The sequence below is a fragment of the Mauremys reevesii genome, linkage group 9, assembly GCF_016161935.1.
Source record: "Mauremys reevesii isolate NIE-2019 linkage group 9, ASM1616193v1, whole genome shotgun sequence".
NCBI lineage: Eukaryota > Metazoa > Chordata > Testudines > Geoemydidae > Mauremys > Mauremys reevesii.
This window is the reverse complement of record NC_052631.1, coordinates 64,571,379-64,593,349: the sequence shown is the minus strand read 5'-3', so window position 1 is coordinate 64,593,349 and position 21,971 is coordinate 64,571,379. Positions and strand designations below refer to the sequence as shown.

The window sequence follows — 21,971 nt, the reverse complement described above, 5'->3', positions numbered from 1 at the left end:
GCCTTGCCTTATCTTCCCTGAAGGTCCACTTGGCGGCCATATCCGCCTTCCATCCCGGCGAAGGTGGGCTCTCGGTGTTTTCTCACCTGGTGGTCGCTAGGTTCCGCAAGGGGCTGGACCGCCTCTACCCTCAGGTTCGTCGTCCCGCCCCCACCTGGGACCTTAACCTAGTACTGAACAAGCTTATGGGTCTGCCCTTTGAGCCTCTGGCAACTTGCTCTCTCCTATATCTTTCATGGAAGACAGTTTTTCTGGTGGCCATTACTTCAGCTAGGAGGGTCTCCGAGCACTCACCGTAGACCCCCCCTTACACCGTCTTTCATAAGGACAAAGTTCAATTGCGGCCACACCCCGCTTTTCTCCCTAAGGTGGTTTCGGCCTTCCATACCAATCAGGACATCTTCCTTCCCGTTTTCTTCCCTAAACCTCATTCATCTTCACGGGAGCAGCGGCTACACTCCTTAGATGTCCACAGGGTGCTTGCATTTTATATTGACCGCACAAGGCCCTTCCGTAAGTCCCCCAAGCTTTTCGTGGCAGTGGTGGACCGTATGAAAGGCCTCCCCGTCTCAGCACAGAGGATCTCCTCTTGGCTAACAGCGTGCATACACACATGCTATGATTTGGCCCATGTCCCAGCGGGCCACCTTACTGCCCATTCTACCAGGGCTCAGGCTTCTTCAGCCGCCTTCCTGGCACACGTACCGGTCCAGGAGATATGCCGTGCAGCGACCTGGTCATTGGTCCACACGTTTGCTTCACACTATGCCCTGGTCCAGCAATCTAGGGACGATGCGGCCTTCGGCTCGGCAGTTTTACATTCTGCCACGTCTCACTCCGACCCCACCGCCTAGGTAAGGCTTGGGAATCACCTACATGGAATGGATATGAGCAATCACTCGAAGAAGAAAAGACGGTTACTCACCGTTGTAACTGTTGTTCTTCGAGATGTGTTGCTCATATCCATTCCAAACCCACCCTCCTTCCCCACTGTCGGAGTAGCTGGCAAGAAGGAACTGAGGAGTGGGTGGGTCGGCTGGGGTATATATCCGGGGCCATGGTGGCGCCACTCCAGGGGGCACCCAGCCGACCCACTGAGTGTTGCTAGGGTAAAAGTCTTCCGACGAACGTGCACGCGGTGCGTGCACACCTACATGGAATGGATATGAGCAACACATCTCGAAGAACAACAGTTACAACGGTGAGTAACCGTCTTTTCTCTGACTGCCTCTCCTTGATTGGCTTCTCCTCCGTCCTTATCCTCATTGGGGGCTTTATTGTCTTTGCTGATGTGCCCCTTACCCCCTTCCCTCTGCCCTTTCCTCCCTAGGGCCCACACACTGGGTCCATAAAAGTCAATGGGAGTCCATCTGATTGGGATTTGGTGCATATTCTTATCCAGTCTGCCATGCTCACCCCGGCCATTCCCTTGGGGAGCTCACTATCAGCCATTCCTGCTCTGTCTTCAGCCTGCCTGTGATCTCACCTGCACTAATGACTCCCTGGTGATGTTCAAACACTCTCCAGATCCGAAAATGACTCTATGGGGTGTCAAGTATCAGAGGGATTCTTTGTTGCTCTATGGGGTTTCTTGCCCTGCTGTGAGGCTATATTTCATTGCACTGGTTAGTCAGTGCACCCAGGGGCTTTGAGTGCAGGTCAGATCAAATCAACAGCGTGCCCCAGAGAAGGGACATACCAAACAACACAGGTTAAAACAACAGCTCATTTCTGCTGGGCAAGTACATTGCAGACTCTCCCTCAAGCTCTGGAGTGGGTGCGAGACCCCTCATTCCCTCCCTGTGTGATCAGTGTCTGTCCTAGGACGGGAGTTTAATCTCATGCACATGGTGGATTGTGGGGAAGACCCAGAATTAAATAATCAAGTCAGCAGTCCCACTGAGTCCTAGGCCCTGAAGCTGCCCCTTGCAAAGAAATACGTCGTAATAATGACTCCTAAGGACACTTAACAAAGCCCTTTGCTAAAGGAGAGTTAAGGATGAAGGTATTTTCAGTGGAGTCCAGCTAACACCCAAGCCACAAGATAACCCATCTGGAAATAAACAAGGAAGGGATCTACTGGTGCCCCACCGCCATACTCTTCTGCCTCATTCCTCATCACCCCACCTGATTTACACTGTCCACCCAACCCTGACTGTGCCCCCTAGCTCCCACAGAACCCGTCCCCACTCAACGCCTGAGCCAAACCCAGCTCAGCCAGATTCCAGAATGGGGTGTCTGGGGTTTGGAAACAAAATGAGCCAAGAAAAGGGCGAGGGCCATTTTCAGAACACACCCATGGGCATGATTCTCCATGGCCTTCCCCCTGGGTCATGCCTGGGCAAAGTGACGCAACATGCTACCAGTGCTTATTGATGCTTCAGTAGTGGCTAGAGGCCCCAGCTGAGGTCAAGACCGCTGTGATAAACTCAGGACAGACAGTTACAAGGTGGGGGTAGGAGTCAGTCCCAGAGGGTTAAAAGCCCCCCCCCCTTATCAACTGAGAGACAACCACAGGTCAATCAGGTTCAGCTGAGAAAGGGTTACCAAGGTAGCAAATTAGAATCAGCTAAGGGGGAGCTACCTGAAGGTAATTAGGACCAGGTGATTCCAACTTGGGGCTGCCTGAGACCTTTTTAAACCCCTTCCTGGGAGGAAGGAGGGGGGAAAGCAGAGAGAGAGAGAAGGAGCCTGGCTGCCAGGAGTGTTGGAGCAGCAAGCCTCCCCAGGAGGAGCGGCAGTACGCTCTCCCACAAGGCAGGAAAAAATTACTTTAAATAAGGCTGGTGGGAAGACAGGGAACAGACTTCCCCTGAGTCCTAAGGGGGACTGCAATTGCCCAAGCCTATCTCCCCAGGGCTAAAAACAGCAGAGGCTGGGGAGACTGAGAAGGTACTTTGCCACACCACATTGTGCTAGTCCTGCACAGACACTGTAAGAGACAGTGCTGGCCATGAGGAGCTTACAATCTGCAAACAACAAGATATTCAGAAGGCGGGGAAGTGATTTGCCACGGTCACCCGGCAGGTCAGTGGCAGAACTAGATCCCAGGCATCCTGACTCTCACTTCAGCACACCCTTGACTTGAGACTGTTTTACATCTGCTTTACACTGAGAAAAGTGACTCTACCAGCTGAAAGGCAGTGGGGGAAAAAATCAGCCCCCAAATCTTTACCATACCTTTTCTGATTTTTACCAGCTCAGCAGAAAAGCTCTCCCCTGGGTTGGTGGGTTGTGTGGGAAATTTCAGAGAGATCCTTCTTTCTTTTGTGCAGGGATTGAGAGGTTTGTCCATTGTTAATAAATAACTCTAAGTATGAGCCAATAATCAACACACACAGATGAGATAGATGGTCCTTTCAGTATGTACAGGATACTGTAAAGCTTGTTTGCATTTTTTCAGCCTGTCTGCCTTCAGCTAGCTCCTGATTAATAACACTGTTCACACTGGATGATTGATGAGAAGGATCCTAAATTCACACCTAAAGCAGGGCCTTTCAAATCCCCTTTTCATTTTTAAGGAACAAAATAAGTTTTCTGCCCTGATGTGATTTATCATTTGAAGGTTGAACCAGAGATGAATAAGACGACAGCTCCTACCACTGATAAAATAGTGCCACATTGATGGATGAAGGGGGTATTGTAATTAATTTGCATTTCCATAGCTCCTAGGTGCCCTACTCATGGATCAGGATCCCATTGGGCTAGGTAGTTAACTATTACAGTACGGTGTTGAAAGGAAACCATGGTGTGTCCAATACTCAAACTTGGTTGCCTGCATAAGGGCCTTTAATTCCACCTGCATGTAATCATCCCCACCACAGGGCATCAGAGAGACTGAACCTGTAAGCTACAGCACCAAAAGCACAGACCACTACTACTGAGCTAAAGGAATAGCTCCATCAGCCAGTAGCAGTAGTAGGCTCTTATCTTCCATGTGGACCAGCCACTAGAAGGGGTACTGACACGCTTAGCCAAGGCTATAAGTAGTGAGGTAACTGAAAGACATTAGCATTTTGTTCCTTGTGTACTGCACCTTTACATTTAGAGGAGTGTCTGCTGCTAGCAGAGCTATTTTCCAGCTCAAATGCAGAAGGTCACAAAGCAAGTCTCACACACTATGCTCTCGCAGGCGCACTCCTGTTCTTTGTCTAGTTGTTGATTTCCTTACTTTGAAATGCAGGTCATCTAGACTGAAAGTACATGGTTTGCTCTTTGCATATGGGAAAAAATTCAGAGAGAGGTCAGGCAACCAGAAAGAGCTCAGAGTTTGGGGTAGAAGTGGTGAAGAGTTTCCTTGGTTAAAAAGCAGCAGCACAGAAAGGTAAAAGATCAGATGTGAGTGGTTTCTATTAAAACCAGAAGGCAGAAGAATTTGGATCATATGTTCAGAGGCTTGGGTAGTGTATTTCTGCCAATGCTACTGAAGACAGTACCAACAGAAAGTCCTAGTTTCTAGCATCGATGTGAAAAGCAGTCTGCATCTGCTGGAGTCTGGAGAGCTAGCAACTGTACAGAGCCAAAGCAGTCTCCTTAGGCCAGGACAAGTTCCGTCTCACTTCCTTTTATCACTCCTAAGAAGGAGCTACTGCTCCTCTGACACACACAGGTGGAAGTGCAATGGCACAAGCAGCACTTTGGCACCTGACTCCTATTGGAGGCCAGTGAGAGTTAGGCACCTAGCTGCCACATGTGCCTTTGCAAACCTACCCTGCAATCTCAGAGCTTTTCATAAGTGATTCGAGTTCTCGGGGGCCACAGTTGTGGGGGTTCTAGCCTGAGAGGTCATGAAGTGGGAGCCTTCTCAGCCAATAATATTAGGCTCACTTTTGAAACTCTTGGCTTCTGGTCACAGCGAAGGAGGAGGGGCTGGGAATCCAACTCAGATCTGCCATGTTAGCAACATGTGCATGTACTATAAAAAAAACCCAGTGGGGCCAGCTGTGACTCTGATACACAGCTGTCTCGCGAGGCCGAGAGCCGGCGGCATCACGCTTCCCAGGTCCCATTGCTTTGCCCCGAATGGTTCATCGGAATGGAAGTCTTGGCTACAGTGATTATTTAGTGCACAAAAAGTTCTGCTTGTCACAGGCTGCAGCTGTGTGAATCGGCCCAGCAAAAGCAACTTCCTTGCTGGAGCCCTGCAGATGTGGGTCATTTCCCAGAGCCAGCCATGCCTTAATGCTCCTTATGCACAGTGAGTGCACAGTGCCTGCACCAGAGACTCTGCACATTCCTGGATCCCAACTTAGAAAAGGATTAAAAACTTGCACTAATACTTAAAAACACCCTCCCTCTCAGCTCATGCTCTAAACTCCCAGTTGCATCTCTCATCTTCTGACTTACATTTCCTTGCTTGAGGAAAGGGTAGAGCTTTCGGGGAGAAGGGGATGTTTATAAGTGGAGGTCAGAGAGAAATGGATCACTCTCACATGTCAATTCTATAGGTGCATATAGTGATCAGGTCTGTGGATCGCAGGCCAGGTCCTCAAATGGTGTAAATAAACAATGACCTCAATGGAGGCATGCTCCTTTACACTACCTGAGCATCTGGCACCATGTCTACATGGCATGAACTCCCCAAGTTCCCTCAGCATTTGCTGGACTGAGTGTAAGATATGGGTTGGAAACAATCTCCTTTGATTGTTTCCAAAGCCTGTCCAGGAATCTAGAGGGATATTCCCTGAGCATTATTCATAGACTTTAAGGCTAGAAGAGCTGATCCTGTTCATCTAGTCTGACCTCCTGCACATTGCAGGCCACAGAACCTCGCCCACTCACTCCTATAATAGACCCCTAATCTCTGACTGAGTTACTGAAGTCCTGAAATCACGATTTAAAGACTAAGTTACAGAGAATCCACAATTTACACTAGTTTAAACCTGCAAGTGACCCATGCCCCATGCTGCAGAGGAAGGCGAAACCCCCCCAGAGTCTCTGCCAATCAGACTTGGGGGAAAATTCCTACCTGACCCCAAATCTGGCAATCAGTTAGATCCTGAGCACATGGGCAAGACCCACCAGGCAGATACCTGAGAGAGAATTCTCTGTAGTAACTCAGAGCCCCTCCCCATCTAGTGTCTCATCTCTGGGCATTGGGGATCTTTGTAGTAGCAGCCACAAATGGGCCATACCATCCCATCCATAAACTTATCAAGCTCAGTCGGCTTTTTTGCCCCACTGGTCTCGTTGGAAGCCTGTTCCAGAACTTCACTCCTCTGAGGGTTAGAAATCATCTAATTTCAAACCTAAACTTGTTGCTGGCCAGTTTATATCCATTTGTTTGTGTGCCAACATTGGCAGTTGATGTAAATAACTCCTCTCCCTCCCTAGTATTTATCCCTCTGCTGTATTTATAGAGAGCAATCGTAGTTCCCCTCAGCCTTTGCTTGGCTAGGCTAAACAAGCCAAGCTGCTTGTGTCTCCTCTCGTAAGGTAGATTCTCCATTCCTTTGATAATCCTAGTAGCTCTTCTCTGCACCTGTTCCACTTTGCATTCATCCTTCTTACACATGAGTGACCAGAACTGCACACAATATGCTCAATCCAGGATCTGAACATTGTGATCACAGCAGAAAGTGGTGTGTAGACAGCAAACTAATTTGTAGCTTTTGTGAATAAAGACACAGCTCTAGACCTCTGCATCTGCCTCTCCCTCACTCCAGACAAGGCGCTGAGGGTGGAAGAAGGCCACATCAGCTATAGTACACCTTCACAATAAACCGTGCTCTGGCATAAAGGGGCTTCCCAAGAGTTCCAAGGAACTTTCTGATACGGTCTCCCACAGTATTCTTGTCAGCAAGTTAAAGAAGTATGGGCTGGATGAATGGACTATAAAGGTGGATAGAAAGCTGGCTAGATTGTCAGCCTCAACGGGTAGTGATCAATGGCTCCATGTCTAGTGGGCAGCTGGTATCAAGCCGAGTGCCCCAAGGGTCGGTCCTGGGGCCGGTTTTGTTCAATATCTTCATTAATGATCTGGAGGATGGTGTGGACTGCACCCTCAGCAAGTTTGCAGATGATACTAAACTGGGAGGAGTGGTAGATACGCTGGAAGGTAGGGATAGGATACAGAGGGACCTAGACAAATTAGAGGACTGGGCCAAAAGAAACCTGATGAGGTTCAACAAGGACAAGTGCAGAGTCCTGCACTTAGGAAGGAAGAATTCCATGCACTGCTACAGACTAGGGACGGAGTGGCTAGGCAGCAGTTCTGCAGAAAAGGACCTATGGGTTACAGTGGATGAGAAGCTGGATATGAGTCAACAGTGTGCCCTTGTTGCCAAGAAGGCTAATGGCATTTTGGGCTGTATAAGTAGGGGCATTGCCAGCAGATCGAGGGATGTGATCATTCCCCTCTATTCGGCATTGATGAAGCCTCATCTGGAGTACTGTGTCCAGTTTTGAGCCCCACACTACAAGAAGGATGTGGAAAAAGTGGAAAGAGTCCAGCAGAGGGCAACAAAAATGATTAGGGGGCTGGAGCACATGACTTATGAGGAGAGGCTGAGGGAACTGGGATTGTTTAGTCTGCAGAAGAGAAGAATGAGTGGGGGATTTGATAGCTGCTTTCAACTACTTGAAAGGGGGTTCCAGAGAGAATGGATCTAGACTGTTCTCAGTGGTAGCAGGTGACAGAAGAAGGAGTAATGGTCTCAAGTTGCAGTGGGTGAGGTTTAGGTTGGATATTAGGAACAAATATTTCACTAGGAGGGTGGTGAAGCCCTGGAATGGGTTACCTAGGGAGGTGGTGGAATCTCCTTCCTTAGAGGTTTTTAGGGTCAGGCTTGACAAAGGCCTGGCTGGGATGATTTAGTTGGGAATTAGGTCCTGCTTTGAGCAGGGGGTTGGACTAGGTGACCTCCTGAGGTCCCTTCCAACCCTGATATTCTATGATTCTATGCCTTAAAGGAGCTAGAAGATGAAACAGAGGAAGAGTTGTTGGGACACAGTGAGATGGAGGAGGTGGAGGTGACACATGGAAATAGAGCTGTAGCAGCCATACAGCTGTCTGTAGCTTCACACTGAGGCCTTTTGTTTTAGGTGTCCTGCACCTTTACATTTTTGAGGACTCATTTTGTTCCCCAAGTGGCTGCTGCCTACAGAGGAGATGCACACACTATGCTCTGCCATGGAGACTTTACTTTGGGTCTGTCTTGTTGTTTGCTCCTTGGTAAAATGAAAGCCATTTAGACAGACAGCATGTAGTCTGCTTTGTTAAGGGAAATATAAGGGAACTCATGGAAACACTGAGGAGTGGATTTGTTAGGAGGGAGTGGGCAGCGTTAAGAGCTCACAAACCCCACTGCTCACAGCATGTTAAGAACTGATGTAAAGCGCTGCACTGACAAAGCCATCTGCAGTGCACAAAGGATGTTATTAGTCCACAAACTCTACCTATTCTTGAGTGTCATTTACTGGCACTTATCTATTAATTACTTATTACATGTATATACAGACCTAGAGCTTTCCTTTACAGGTGGGATACATGGAACCAGAGAGGGAACAGATAGGAGGAATGGACAGGGAGCAGGAATGGGAAGAATACAGAGAATCAGAGTGACCGGTCCTGGTAATTTTTAAGATCAGGGATTTTTATTTGCTGATTTTCTCAGACCTTACCATACCCCCACACTGGCTCTGAATAGTACATTAAGATCTGATGGCTATATGCGGTGAGCAGTGGACTCTGTCTCACACCTGAGATAGTGGCAGCAATATGGAGCAATCATATGATCGCATCCCACCTCATATCCCTTGCATCCCTCTAAGTTCCTCTCAATTGATGCCAAGGTTCCAGCATGTGTAGTACAGCTAGCAGCGCTGGACAGTGCTGGCTTGGTTGTCTGCCTTACCCATGGGACTACCTGGAATGCAGCTAAGAAATTCAACATGGCAGCCGTCCTGCTGCACCCCTCCTCTTCTCCTTCTTGGGGGGGGGGGGTGTTCTCATCACCCAGGTGTGTAACTTTCACCTGCCTTGAGCCACCTCCCTGAAAAGCACTGGGCAAGGGGAAGCAATGGAAGAGGCCCTCTGAATATAAGATGAGGGAGTCATTCTCTAAGCCTCCTGATAATATCTTCATTATTCAAGCAGTGCACAGCCAGGTCCCCATCTGGCTAGCTTGCATGCTGCCATCTGCAGTATACAATTCCCAGGGGCAAACACTGCTACACCTTATGGCATAAATTTAGAGACAGTCCAAATGTTTTCATCAAAACTTAACAACAACAACCCCCCCGCCCCACACACACTCAAAATGGTGGCTCAACCAAAATGAACCCATTTGCAGAACATCTTTGTCTTGATTGAAATTATCAATTTTTTCAATGAAAAAGAATGGAAACTGAAAAATTTCCAGGGTCTGGTACAAACTTTCAGCTTTAATTTGTTTTTTTTTGGTAAAATAAAATAAAATAGAGTTCCTGGAAACCAAAAACTCCCTTAATCCCCCGGCCCAAATTTTACTGATAACTATCTTCAAAACCTTTCAGTTTTTTTTTTTTTACTGAACCCATGAATGGATTTCATGAAAAGTTTTTTGGGGAAAAGGAACTTTTTATAAATTTCTCCCTCCCAAAATTGGCATTTTCCAATCACCTAGCATTAGCTTGTATGCCCATTGGGGCAGAGACCCTCTTTCCGTTGTGTGTTTTTACAGGGCCTAGCGCAATGGGGTCCTGGTTCTTGTGTGGGGCCTGTATATACTACTGCAATTAAAATATGAACATTAATTATGGCTGCTCAGTCTGACCCATCCAGATCTCATACATGGCAACCTACAAGCTCATGCACCCATATTTCACACTATGATTCCATTACCATAGCAACTATCCCCAGGGTGTATACTCCTATCTCCCGGTGAATTACACTGCTTTCTCTCACACAGCCTAACATCTCATCGTGACACACTGTCATCCCAGCAGCATCAGTGCAGTTCGCTAGTATGAAGGGTGCCTGAGAATGAGAGCAATCTCCTTCCTTCCCACCAGGCTGGGGGAAGCTGTCACACAAAGATGCCTGTTCATGCATCAAAGATCGGGAAGGCAACAGCATCCATCACTGTCAGAACATCCTCTGTCACTTGGTGGTGCAGGATCATTTATCCAAAGCGCAGGCACCTGGGGCATTTGGAGAAGGGGGACCTGGTGTAATGGGGTTCACTCATCACTACATCCGGGGATCAGCTCTTGTTCAGTCCAGACACCCCTTCTGTCACTCACTTGCTCCACGGTCCCTCTCACTCTCCAGGACTTGGGGTGCTCTCTCTTCTTGACTCAGCCCTCTGGCCAGGTCACTATGTTATTTTCCCCTTCCAGGGTTGCCAGACAATCCCACCAGATAATCTGCCCATGCACCATCTCAGGCAGTCCTCCATGCCAATTCCCAGTCTGTGCCACTTCCCCAGTGGCTGGTACGGGAACCTGGGCCCACCTGCTACTCCAGGTTCCAGCCCAGGGACACTATCAGTGGCAGCCAAGGTCTGCACAATCTCAACCGTCACTGCTCTTTCTTTGGCTTCTTCCTTGCATAGGCTTTCTTCCTCACAACTCCTCTGGGTAAACCACTTCCATCAGGGATGGGATTCCAGGGCTTGTGCTCCCTGCTGCATCTCCTTCTACCCACCACTCTGTGCCCAGAGAGTGACCACCAGCACTTTCCCTGCAGCCCCCTTCTGCGCTTAACTTTCTGGCATTATACAAGCCCAGCCTGCTCCTGCCCAGCTGGGCTGCATCATCCCTTAGACCTTAGCAGCCCTGCCTCTCCTCCAGGTGCAGTTTATAAGGTTACTTGGCCCTCATCTGAGCCACCTTAAACCCTTCAGGGCTGGTGTGTATGTGTATGGGGGGGTGAACACCTCATCAGACCTGGATCCAAAGCAGCCTTCTTTTTGGCCTGCAAAACCAGAACCCGGCAGGCAAAGATTTCCAAGCCCCAGCCTTACCTGTCTCCAGCAGCACTCAGCTGTGCTCCTGGCATCTCTCCCCCAGGGAAGGAGAAGGAAATCTGGATCCCTCTGTAAAAGTGCCACCTAGGCCATGACACATGATACAGGGATGGTAATGATTTGGAGGCATTTCGGGGGTGGGGGGCTCAGTTGAGATCCCAAATTCCCTGTTCTCACTCCCTACAATCTCCCTTGGCCCTAGTAGCCTTTAACACTCACCATCTGGATGACGGAGACTGGCCCGATGCTGTTCACATAGATATCCACATCGATGAATGTGGGCTTGACTGGAAAGAGAGTGAAAAGGATGTGGATGAGCCAGGGGCAGGGGCGTACAGGGAGAAACATGGGAGTAAGGGGGGAACAGGCAGGCACAAGCTGAAAGCCCCTGAATTGAGGGCTGGGAGACCGCAAGAGAACTATCAGCTCTAGACCTGGAACGTGGGTGCATAGCGCTGGGGGTTCTAGAATAGCTTGAGGCTATTTCTGTTACAGGATGGGGACTGCAGGGAAGAACTCACATTGCTGGAGTCCTCTTTGCTGGTACTGGTGGACACCACTGGGAAGAAGCTCACAGCACTGGATTCCCCCCTAGCTGGTGCTGACAGGGCACTGCTGGGAGGAAGCTCACAAGGTCTGGAACAAACTGAGCATTTCCTGGAAGCAACCATTGAGAACTTACTCCCTCCCCACACACCAGTGGGCCTGGGGACCAAGGACAAGCTGAGGCTTGGAGGGGGGCACTTACTGCCGATGTCGGGCCTCAGTTTGTTGTCATAGTTCTTCAGCAGTGAGTTGAGGATTTGTGTGGCGTCCGTCTCCTGCGCCTTGGGGGTCAGGACCCAGGTTTTATTGACACTGAGGTAATCGTAGTCATACTCCTCCATGCTTTCTGTCCTGGAGTAAACGGGCAAAGAATGAGCGAGCCGCCCCCATGGCCCCAAGGCTACCCACCATCACAGGGATAGAGCAGGACTGTGCCTCAGAGGAATACACCCTCTGAGTGTATTCCTGCAAGGAGGGATAGCTCGGTGGTTTGAGCATTGGCCTGCTAAACCCAGGGTTATGAGTTCAATCCTTGAGGCGGTCATTTAGGGATCTGGGGCAAAAATTGGTCCTGCTAGTGAAGGTAGGGGGCTGGACTCAATGACCTTTCAAGGTCCTTTCCAGTTCGAAGAGATTGGTATATCTCCCATTATTACCTTTTGTTATTACCCACCCTTGGGAGTTTCTGAGGTTCTCCAGGGTCTACCTCAGACACTTGTCCAGCATTGTCACTATGTCCTGGGGCAATGGGTAGAGCAAACTGGAGTGGGAAGGGGAGTTGGATTTCCTACCATTGCCCTTTTTCTTTTCCCCACTCCGAGGTCAGCTTGAGGCATTTATAAGGGCTCAAGGAGAGAGGGCCAGGAGCTCTCCTTGCTACTAGGGTCAGGAGGGCTCCATTCCTTCCTTTGAACTACTCAGGGGAGCTGGCTATCCATGGAGGGGAAGCTCCCTGCACCCTCCTGGAGCTCCCTCAGGAGCCATGTTGCACCTTTGTACCCCTACAGCCAGCCTGTGCCTAGCAAAGCACAGTCCTGCCCTCAATGAGAATATGGTATCCTAGTCACAAGGAGAACTGCACCTCAGACCCCTCCTGTCTCATCAAGTCCCTCCACTACCAGATCTTGGGCCTCAAGCCATCCCCTGGCCCCAGGTGGAACCACATGACTCACCTGCTCTCAGAGCAGGCCCTGAGTGGCAGCCCCCTGGTACTAACTGAGATTACCTACGTGATATACATTCTGTTCCCCACAACAGTCCTGACGGTGGTTATTACACTGACCAAACAGCCTTCTCAAAGCCAAGCCTTATTTACTCAGAACAAAAGCATTTAAGAGACAAGAGGTCTTAAGGGAATAAAACAGACTGTATGCATGTCTAGGGTACCAGGTGTCTTATCATCTTTCATGCGGGGATCCTGGCAGGTCTCAGATTCCCAGAGATTCCCCCATAATATCCAAGACTGATTGTCATAGTCTGGTCCCTTAACTCAGCAACCATTTCTCCCTGTTTCAGGGAGAGTCCCTTTGAAAAGCTGTTCACTTCCAGGCTTGGCACGACAAGTTTGCCTCTTCCTTGACACTAACAGTTTGTCCCACTCTCTTTCAAGTGTGTGCTATCATCCAGAAAGTTCCAATAACCCCCAGTAGTTATATTGACCACACTATTCATTCCATCAGTATATCGCAGTACCGATCAATTACTACAGAGCAATTCCACATCTACATTTGCTATGACTTTTAAGAATGTCTCCTAGCTGTACATGTCAGATGTCATTCTCTCCAGTGCTGGAGAGGGCTTCTCCACAGGAGCTGCCATTGCACTGATACATCCCAACAGCAGCCCTGCAACGCTGACAGGGAAGCAGGCCCTGGGAATGCAGACCTCCTTTTAATACGCAAGGAGGCAAAGACTGGCAGAAGGCTCGAATGGAAACACTATTCCTTTCCAAAGTTGCAGTTCATTAATCAGGGATTCCTAGTGTTAAAACCCATATAAAACTTGTTCTATGACCTGTCTGAAGCTCTCTGCCTTTCCTGTGTGTTCAGAGGTGGAGGAGTTTCTTTTATCAGAGGATTGGACCCATTTATCTGTCTGCCTGCCTCTATGTTTTAGATATTTACACATCGTGTCATCACTTCCTGTCTGATTGCTCATTATCCCTTTTGATTATGGGAAAGGAGTTGTGTGCAAGTTTGCTATCCAAGAGGAGGCAGTGATTGGACTTGGTCAGGGGTAGGCAACCTATGGATTGTGTGCCGAAGGTGGCACATGAGCTGATTTTCAGTGGTACTCACACTGCCCGGGTCCTGGCCACCGGTCTGGGGGGCTCTGCATTTTAATTTAATTTTAAATGAAGCTTCTTAAACATTTTAAAAATCTTATTTACTTTACATATAACAATAGTTTCGTTATATATATATAGACTTATAGAAAGAGACCTTCTAAAAACGTATTACTGGCACGTGAAACCTTAAATCAGAGTGGATAAATGAAGACTCAGCCCACCACTTCTGAAAGGTTGCTGACCCCTGGACTAGGTTGTACATTACACTGCTGTTTGCCTTTTAACATGCCCAACAGGAAGAGTGGAGATTGTTGCAGTAGGAAAGAAGGGATCACCAGCTGGCAATGAGCCACCTACTAAAGGTCTTGGGCCAGAGGCAGCCCCGCCGGTGCAGGCTGGAGTAAATTACCCACTTTCTGCCACTAGCCTGGCCTAGCTCAGGGTGGAATAACTCAATGGAGAGTAGGCAACCCTGGCATTATGCCTCTCCATCTACTGCCACCTATCCTTTGTGTGGTGGTGGTTCATAGCAAGCCCTTCAGGAGAGGAATTATACCAGCAGAAACCAGAGTAACATCTAGCTCTCATCTTAATGTTCTCTAGACCCTCTTGTAAGGGAGCCCTGAACAGGTCACATGCAGGGATTGACCCCAGGATCTCTGACTTGACAAACAACACACTGCTAGACCTGATCTAAAGCCCGAGTCGAGTCCCACAACAGCAAGGCAGTAGCAGACCCATCAAACTAAATACCAGATGTCACCACCAGAGCCCCTATATGCTATGTCAGGATGGGTTACTCTACTTTCAGGCTGGCACAGTAATGTCTATTAGGAGAGTGGGGCTTCTTGTGTGATTTAGAGGGGTTTTTGTGTGGCATTTCCATATGGCAAAAGCCCTAGAGCAGGCCCAGTTATACCAGTGTAAAAGAGCTTTTTCCAGTACACTTATTTTGCTCCCTGGACTGCTATAAGCTACTGCAGCAAAAGCACATTTTTGCTGGTATAAACTGCAGCTACACTAAGGTTTTCCAGCATAGCTATTCCAGCAACCCTTTTCAAGTACAGACCTGGCCTTATCCCCCATTAAGGGCTAAAGCATCTTGTTATTAGATCCATAGGGAGGATTTAGTTCAGTTTAGTTTAGTTTAGTTTAGTTCAGTGCATGTTAGCCCTTCCCGGCTCCCTGTTTCCCAGCCCCGCCCCCCAAGTCAGGCTGGGAAGATGTACTAACTGATGCCCAAAAGCTACCGCAAAGACAGAGCAAACAGGGAAATAGAAGGCCGTATCTGTGCACTGAGACACACGCACAGCTGCCAATGGAAATGTCACATAGCTAATATTTAGCAATCAAGCACATGCAGTGGCTGTTCCCGGGACTGGAGGATATGTCTCCTTGCGCCCAAGCAATTCTGACTGGCAACTTGTGACAAGTACAATCCAGTCCCCATATGTCTCCTGCAGACGCAGGGGGAAGCTGGATCCCTGCTCCTCACATCAGCTCGTCGAAATGTCAAACCACTCACCTCTCAGCATGGCAACACAGCTGAGAAGCGGGTGAGCAGAGTGAAGCAGTCAGAGCTCAGCAAGGAGCTGGGCGGGCAGCGGGGCTGTCAGACACCTGGCGAGGAACACCCCCCTCACCCCCCAGTATGGCAAACACTGTGAGTGACACAATCGCTCCCTGCCCTGCGACCGGGACGTGCGGCATGTGTGACAGTGATCAGATGCACTCTTGTTTATGGATGGAGTCAGACATCCCCTCCTTGGGCAACGCGTGACATTATTGCACAAGAACTCAGTATTATTTGCTTTATGTCTGTGATTCCGATTGTTGCTTTTCTCAAGCAGCCGCTTGCTGTATTGAGGACGACGGGCACAGGAAAGGGGACTGATAGCTGCTGAACAATCAGAGCCTCTATTTCAGCCTGCGGGGCCAGCTAATCCAAAGAACTCAGGGCTAGATTTTCAAGGGCTCAGCCCCCAGTGAACTGTTCTCTTCTTCAAATCTGGCCTCAATTAGAGGAGCTGCGCCCCTCCAAAAATTCTAGCCCTAGCAGTTATGCCGTGTGGTGTAGTCCAGCAAAGAAGTGACTGGGAATCAGGAGACCTCCGTTCTGTTCCTATCACTGCCACAGTCATTTAACCAACCCCCCGTGCCTCAGTTTCCCCACTCGCAAAAGATGGATGATGTTACTTCCACATCTTTATGAAGTGTCTTGCGAGCTATGAATTCATAGCACTGGATAGGTGCTCTGTATTTTTATCGTGGGAAGTGACAGAGCAAGCTTCCCCGCACCCTGACAGCCAGTGTGCCCCAACCCTGGGATAATTCTATACTTATTGGCCAAACAGTGCTGCTGCAATTAGAACTTAGCGTCAGATACAAATGAGGATATTTTTGTGATGTGGACACCTGTCCTCCGGGAAGCAGCCTGGTGCTGTAGATACCTGGTACTGAACAACTGTCACAGGATTTAAGCTGTCAACGGGAAGGTGTAAGACTCAGCAGCACATTCTTAATCCCCAGAGCTGGCCAGTCCCTTTCGTGTGCTTTTATGGCCAGTAGTTCTTACTTTCAAACCTAAACTCCAGGTGCACAGCTGGGCAAACTTTTTCAGACAAATGGTTTATTCGCCACAAAATGCAGTTTTGGGTTGTGAATTTGGGTCAAATTCAGCTAATAGTTCTGGCCAAAAAAACAAAGATTTTTCCTACCCAAAAGTCAAAATGTTTTGTTTCTACTTTTCATTTAGAAAATTAGTTAGTCATTTAAACGAGCAAGCAAGCAAACAAATGGGTTAAAAAAAACCCACCCACAAATGAAACAAAATGAAAACACAAAAACAAAAAACAAAAATATTCTTTTTCAGGTTGCATGAAGTGTTTTGTTTGCTCCAAAATCAAATGAAATAAATGGAAAAAGCTGTTATTCACTCAGCTCTCTGTAAGTGTAAGCCCAGGGTTAGTAGAAGTCAAGTAGCAGACCCTGGGTTTGTTATCCTGGGGCTTGAGCATCTGCACTTATTTGTAACCCCAGGTTAGGAACTGTTGAACCCTGGGTCTACATTGCATCATGTGGGCCTGAGTCCAACCACCAGGGCCGGCTCCAGGGGTTTTGCTGCCCCAAGCAGCTAAAAAAAAAAAAAAAAAAAAAAGCCGCGATCGCGATCTGTGGCAATTCAGCGGGAGGTCCTTCGCTCCAAGCGGGAGTGTGGGACCCTCCGCCGAATTGACGCCGAATACCTGAACGTGCCGCCCCGCTCCGGAGTGACCTCCCCAAGCACCTGCTTGCTAAGCTGGTGCCTGGAGCTGGCCCTGCCAACCACCCATATCCCAGACTTCCTAGCGCCCTCCCAACATATGGCTGCTCTAGCCCTTTCTTCATGGTGCAGTGTGGGAAATCTGGACTGTCCAGAGGGGAAAGGAAGTCAGCCCATGGGGTTGTGGGATACTTTTGGCAGGCTCTCAGAATACAAGTCCAGTGGGGCTGCATCTACCCTGGAAAGCAGTAAGGCTTGCACCAGAGTTCCTGGCTTGACTTAGGCTTGGACCCTTCACCCCTGTAGGGTGCTAGGTCAGAGTGCCGGGTTAGTGCGATTTGGGTGTAGACAAAAGGGGGTGAGGCTTGAGCCTGAGTTCATACCCCGGGCTTACATTGCAGTGTGGACATACCCTAGGTGTCCATGGGTGATCATTATCCCACACTATTGCATCTTTACCTCTTGAGGAATCCAGTTGCGGGGGGTTTCCCATGTAATGCACCGAGTTCTCCTTCCTGCCACATGTAACAGTGCCACTGAGTATCTGTGCTAGGTAGGATAAAAGTCTCTGTACATTCAGATATGGGCAGAGAGGATGAAATAAGCAGTCTGGCCAGTGTGAGCCCAACCCAGAGGGGATACCTTGAATCAGGACCCTGTGCATGATGTTACCCCAGGGGTGGGCAGCCCTTTGGCGGGGATCTAGAGACCCCTGCCACAACTACATGCCTCACCCCCAAATTAAAGGAGCAGGCAGAGCAGGGTCTTGAATGTATCTGGGTGACCTCTTGGTGGGCTCTGACATGCTGGCAGTGGGGAATCCCTCAGAGAAAGGGAGCTCACCCAGAGGCACATTCTCTGAGGTGGCATCATGGGTGGGCATCTCAGATACCACACAACATAACCAGCCCTTTAGGAGAAGCAGAAGCTCCTTAACTGCTACCGACATGGATCTTCCCTAAAGATGGGCCCAGCAGAGCCCCCTGGATTCACACAGCTCAGCACTTTGGGTACGTTCAGGTCCTGATCTGGCTTGGGATGGGCTCCAACCTGCAGCATCCCAAAGGGGAATCAGTGACTCAGCCCACTGCACATTTATTGCCGCCAGTGCCTAAGGGCCCTCTTTGTCGCAGAGGTCAATGCTCCACCGTACTAAACTAAACAGGTCCTCAGCTGGTGTCATATGGGCGTAGCTGCGTTGCCTTCAGTGGCGGGAGCAGTGCCTATTCACACTGCTGGAGTTCTGCCCTAGGAAATCATGACACGTAAGACGCCTCTTCCCCTTTGCTGGGTGGATGGTCTGGGGAGTGCGGAGTTAGCTGAACACAAAGGATCCAGCTGGTGCCAGGGGACTCGTTGTTGCAGCTCATGCTGGGCAGAGAGATGGCATGAATCAGTTTGAGCTCTACCAACTGGTCACATCCAGGCTCAGCCCCATATGGATTGAGCCCCAGACGTTAAGTGTGACAGAGTCACACATCACAAGCCGTAGCTGTGAAAATCCAGCGAATATGAGCTGGGAAGCTGGTGGACATCACTCTCCTCCCACCCCCCAGCAGCCATCCACTCCCACCCCACAAGCTCCATGCTTAGAGCTGTTTGGGAGTGGGACAGGGCTCGCTGGAGAACCCCAAGTCTCTTTGGGAGATGGGAGAGACACTCTTCTGGAGACATAGCTGGCTGTGGGAGGGAGAGATGGGACAGTTAATTGGGTGGGGCTTCCTCCTTAGAGATGTGAGTACATGGAATTAAAACCTCCAAATAACCCTGCAACCTTCCAACCTCCAACTGCAGAGCTCAGTGAGCGAATCTGACACTGGAGAAGCCCAGGCCATAAAGCAGAGCACTTCTGCCAGGATCCACATTCTCAGCCTCAGAGTACAGGAAGATCCACAAACTAATACACTAATGCAAGGAATTTCACTCTCAGCCTTTGCACTCAGATACTATGGTGATATGCACATTAGACAGCACAGCAGGACACACTAGCAGTGCCAGGGTTCATGTCCCCAGCCTCATAAACCAGAAGGATCCATGTAATAGTGCAATAGCACCAGCATTCATGCCCCCAGCCACAGAGTTCACTAGGACCTGCACATTAGTGCAATTGCACTGGGGTTCATGAAGATCCACACACTAGTGCAAATGCACTGGGGTTCATGTTCCCGGCCTTGGCATTCTGGAGGATTGGCACACCAGCATAGTGGTATCAGGATTCATGCTCCCCGCCGCAGACTGCATTTGTAATGGGATTTGATCGGCTTTACGTCGGCTTATTCTGCCAATTAGCTTCAGCCAGTAAAATCCCTCTTCCCCCGAGCCCGGGGGGTAATGATCTGCTGACAACATATTCTTTTCCCGATCTAGCCGTTAAGCTCACCAGCAGGGTTAGGAATAGTAAAAACGTGAACACCCTTGCTTGGGGCTTTCAGCGCTGTTTACAGAAAAGCTTTACAAGCTGGTGGCTTTGGGACAGAGTCCTAATCGCCCCACACAATGCCACTGGAGCGTCCCATTGAAATGGGCATCAAGGGCCCGGGAAACAACAGGGACCTGCCAACCTGTAAAGTTTGTCAGAGATGAATGCTCCCTCCCTCCTTCCTGGCTCTGTTCTGCAACCATGGGGTGTCCATACTGTGATACCCTGGGTGCTTTCTGATCATGGTTGGCCACCTTGCATGCCAGATACATATGCTCCCCCCTGCCACACTGGCAAACTGTGCCCTCCTGGAAGTGGACCCTGATCCACTGAAAAGGGGCAGGCAGAAATGCACAGCCTCTTGGCCCATGTGCATTAGTGGCTGGGTCCTACGTGGGAGTGAGCATTCCCCCCCTTCCCATTGCAGTCAGTGGGAACGGCTGGCACTCACAGCCAGAAATGAGACACATCTGCAGGAGATTTGAGTTACAAGGGTACAAAAAGAATCTAAGGCAAACGTTTTCCTCTCTCTGCATGGAAAGAGTCCTTTGAAGTCAAAGGGATTTACACCAGCTGAGGAGCCTAGCCAGTAGCTAGAAGCATCAGTTGGATTCCAAAACAAACCAGAAGAGAGAGAAAGAGGAAATTAAGAGAAAAAGGAAAATGTAACAATACTGACTGCGCTGGGAAATCTGTGTCTGTGCTGTGCTTGTGCACTGCAGTGTCGTTTGTCTAAGGCTCTCAAGGTGCTGTGCCATGGGTTGAAAGTATCATTATTATCCCCATTTCACAGGTGTGGAAACTGATGCACAAAGAGAAGTGACTTGTCCAAGGTCACATAGTGAGTCAGTTGAGCTGGGAACGGAACATAAGAATGGTCACGCTGGGTCAGATCCATGGTCTATGTAGCTCAGCACCCTGTCTTCTGACAGAACAGAGGCCAGTGCCAGGTGCTTCAGAGGAAAGGAACAGATCGGGGCAATTTACAGAGTGATCCATCCCCTGTCGCCCAGCTTCTGGTAGTCAAAGATTTAGGGACACCCAGATTATGGGGTTGTGTCCCTGACCATCTTGGCTAATAGCCATTGATAGGCCTATCCTCCATGAATTTATACTTCTGGCTTTCACAGCATCCCCTGGCAACAAGTTCCACAGGTTGACAGTGCGTTGGGTGAAGAAGTTCTTCCCTTTGTGTGTTTTAAACCTGCTGCCCATTAAATTTCATTGGGTGACCCCTGGTTCTTGTATTGTGTGAAGGGGTAAATAACACTTCCTTATTCCCTTTCTCTGCACCATTCATGGTTTTATAGACCTCTATCAGATCTCCCTCAGTTGTCACTTATCTAAGCTGAACAGTCCCAATCTTTTAAATCTCTCCTTGTACGGAAGCTGTTCCAGACTCCTAAGAATTTTTGTTGCCCTTTTCTGTAACTTTTCCAATTCTAATATATCTTTCTGGAGATGGGGTGACTAGAACTGCATGCAGTAATCAATGTGTGGGCATTCCATGGATTTATATAAAGGCATTATGATCTTTTCTGTCTTATTTTCTATCCCTTTCCTCACGGTTCCTATTCTGTTAGCTTTTTCAACTGGTGTGGCACTGAGTGGATGTTTTCAGAGAACTATCCACCCTGAATCCAAAATTTCTTTCTTAAGTGGTAACTGCTAATTTAGACCCTATTATTTTGTATGTATAGTTGGGATTATGTTTTCTGATGTGTATTACTTTGCATTCATCAGCACTGAATTTCATCTGCCATTTTGTCACCTTAGCCCAGATCTCCTGACTCCCAGTCCTCTGCACTGAATATGGGACCAAGGCAATGGCCTTTTCTTCAGAAATCATCCCTCTCGGCAGCGTACTAGCTGCAGGGGATTGAGGGAAGGTTGATGGAACCAGGGTGGGAGTTCTCTGCTTGCTGGGGGTTCAGAGCAGTGGCAGGTTCATGGAGGCACACATGGCATGGTGCTGAGGGAATGGTGATGGCAGATGGGCAGAGCGGGCGCAGCATGTGGGTTTGGGGATGGATGGGGGAGCCTAAAATGCCACATCTGGCCAGAGAGGCAATTTCCACCCCCGTTGGAAGCCAATGCCAGAAAACAGATGAGAAAGCCCACCATGTGGAGATTAATGCTAACCCTTGTCTGACAGAGCCACCTCTGGGACCACCTCCTCCCTCCCCACTGCACTTCCGGGCCCTCTCATCTGACTCTTGAACTGAGCAAGGGAGACGCGCTATTCCACATGCAAAACAATACTTGGCGCCTTTCACCTGAGCCTCCCAAAGTGGAGAACAGCTGTTAACAAAGACAGGCAGCATCTCTGTGAGCTGTCATGCTCCATTCTACAGGGGAGCGTGGTGAGGTGCTGAGAGGAGAAGAGACTTGTCCAAGGTCACTCAGCAGGTGACAGGGCACAAAGAGAACGCAGGGGTCCTGTTTCCCTTGCCAGATGTATAGGGGCAGGGAGCATCCCAGGTTAATTGCTCATCACTCCAAGCACCT

At 49.1% G+C, this 21,971-nt stretch overlaps 1 protein-coding gene across 3 annotated transcripts in view; it reads right to left on the bottom strand.

The window, feature by feature from the left end:
• Nucleotides 1-21,971, bottom strand: part of LOC120372636 (gamma-aminobutyric acid receptor subunit gamma-4) — a 93,331-nt gene that overhangs the window by 64,098 nt on the left and 7,262 nt on the right. For 2 of the 3 annotated variants that reach the window (XM_039489908.1, XM_039489906.1), the window contains 2 exons: nt 11,698-11,846; nt 11,169-11,236 (listed from right to left, as the gene is read on the bottom strand). In XM_039489908.1, the coding sequence (XP_039345842.1) occupies nt 11,169-11,236; nt 11,698-11,846 (217 nt within the window). Of the gene's footprint in view, nt 1-11,168; nt 11,309-11,697; nt 11,847-21,971 lie in introns of those variants that run through there. The other variant, XM_039489912.1, reaches the window with a different exon arrangement.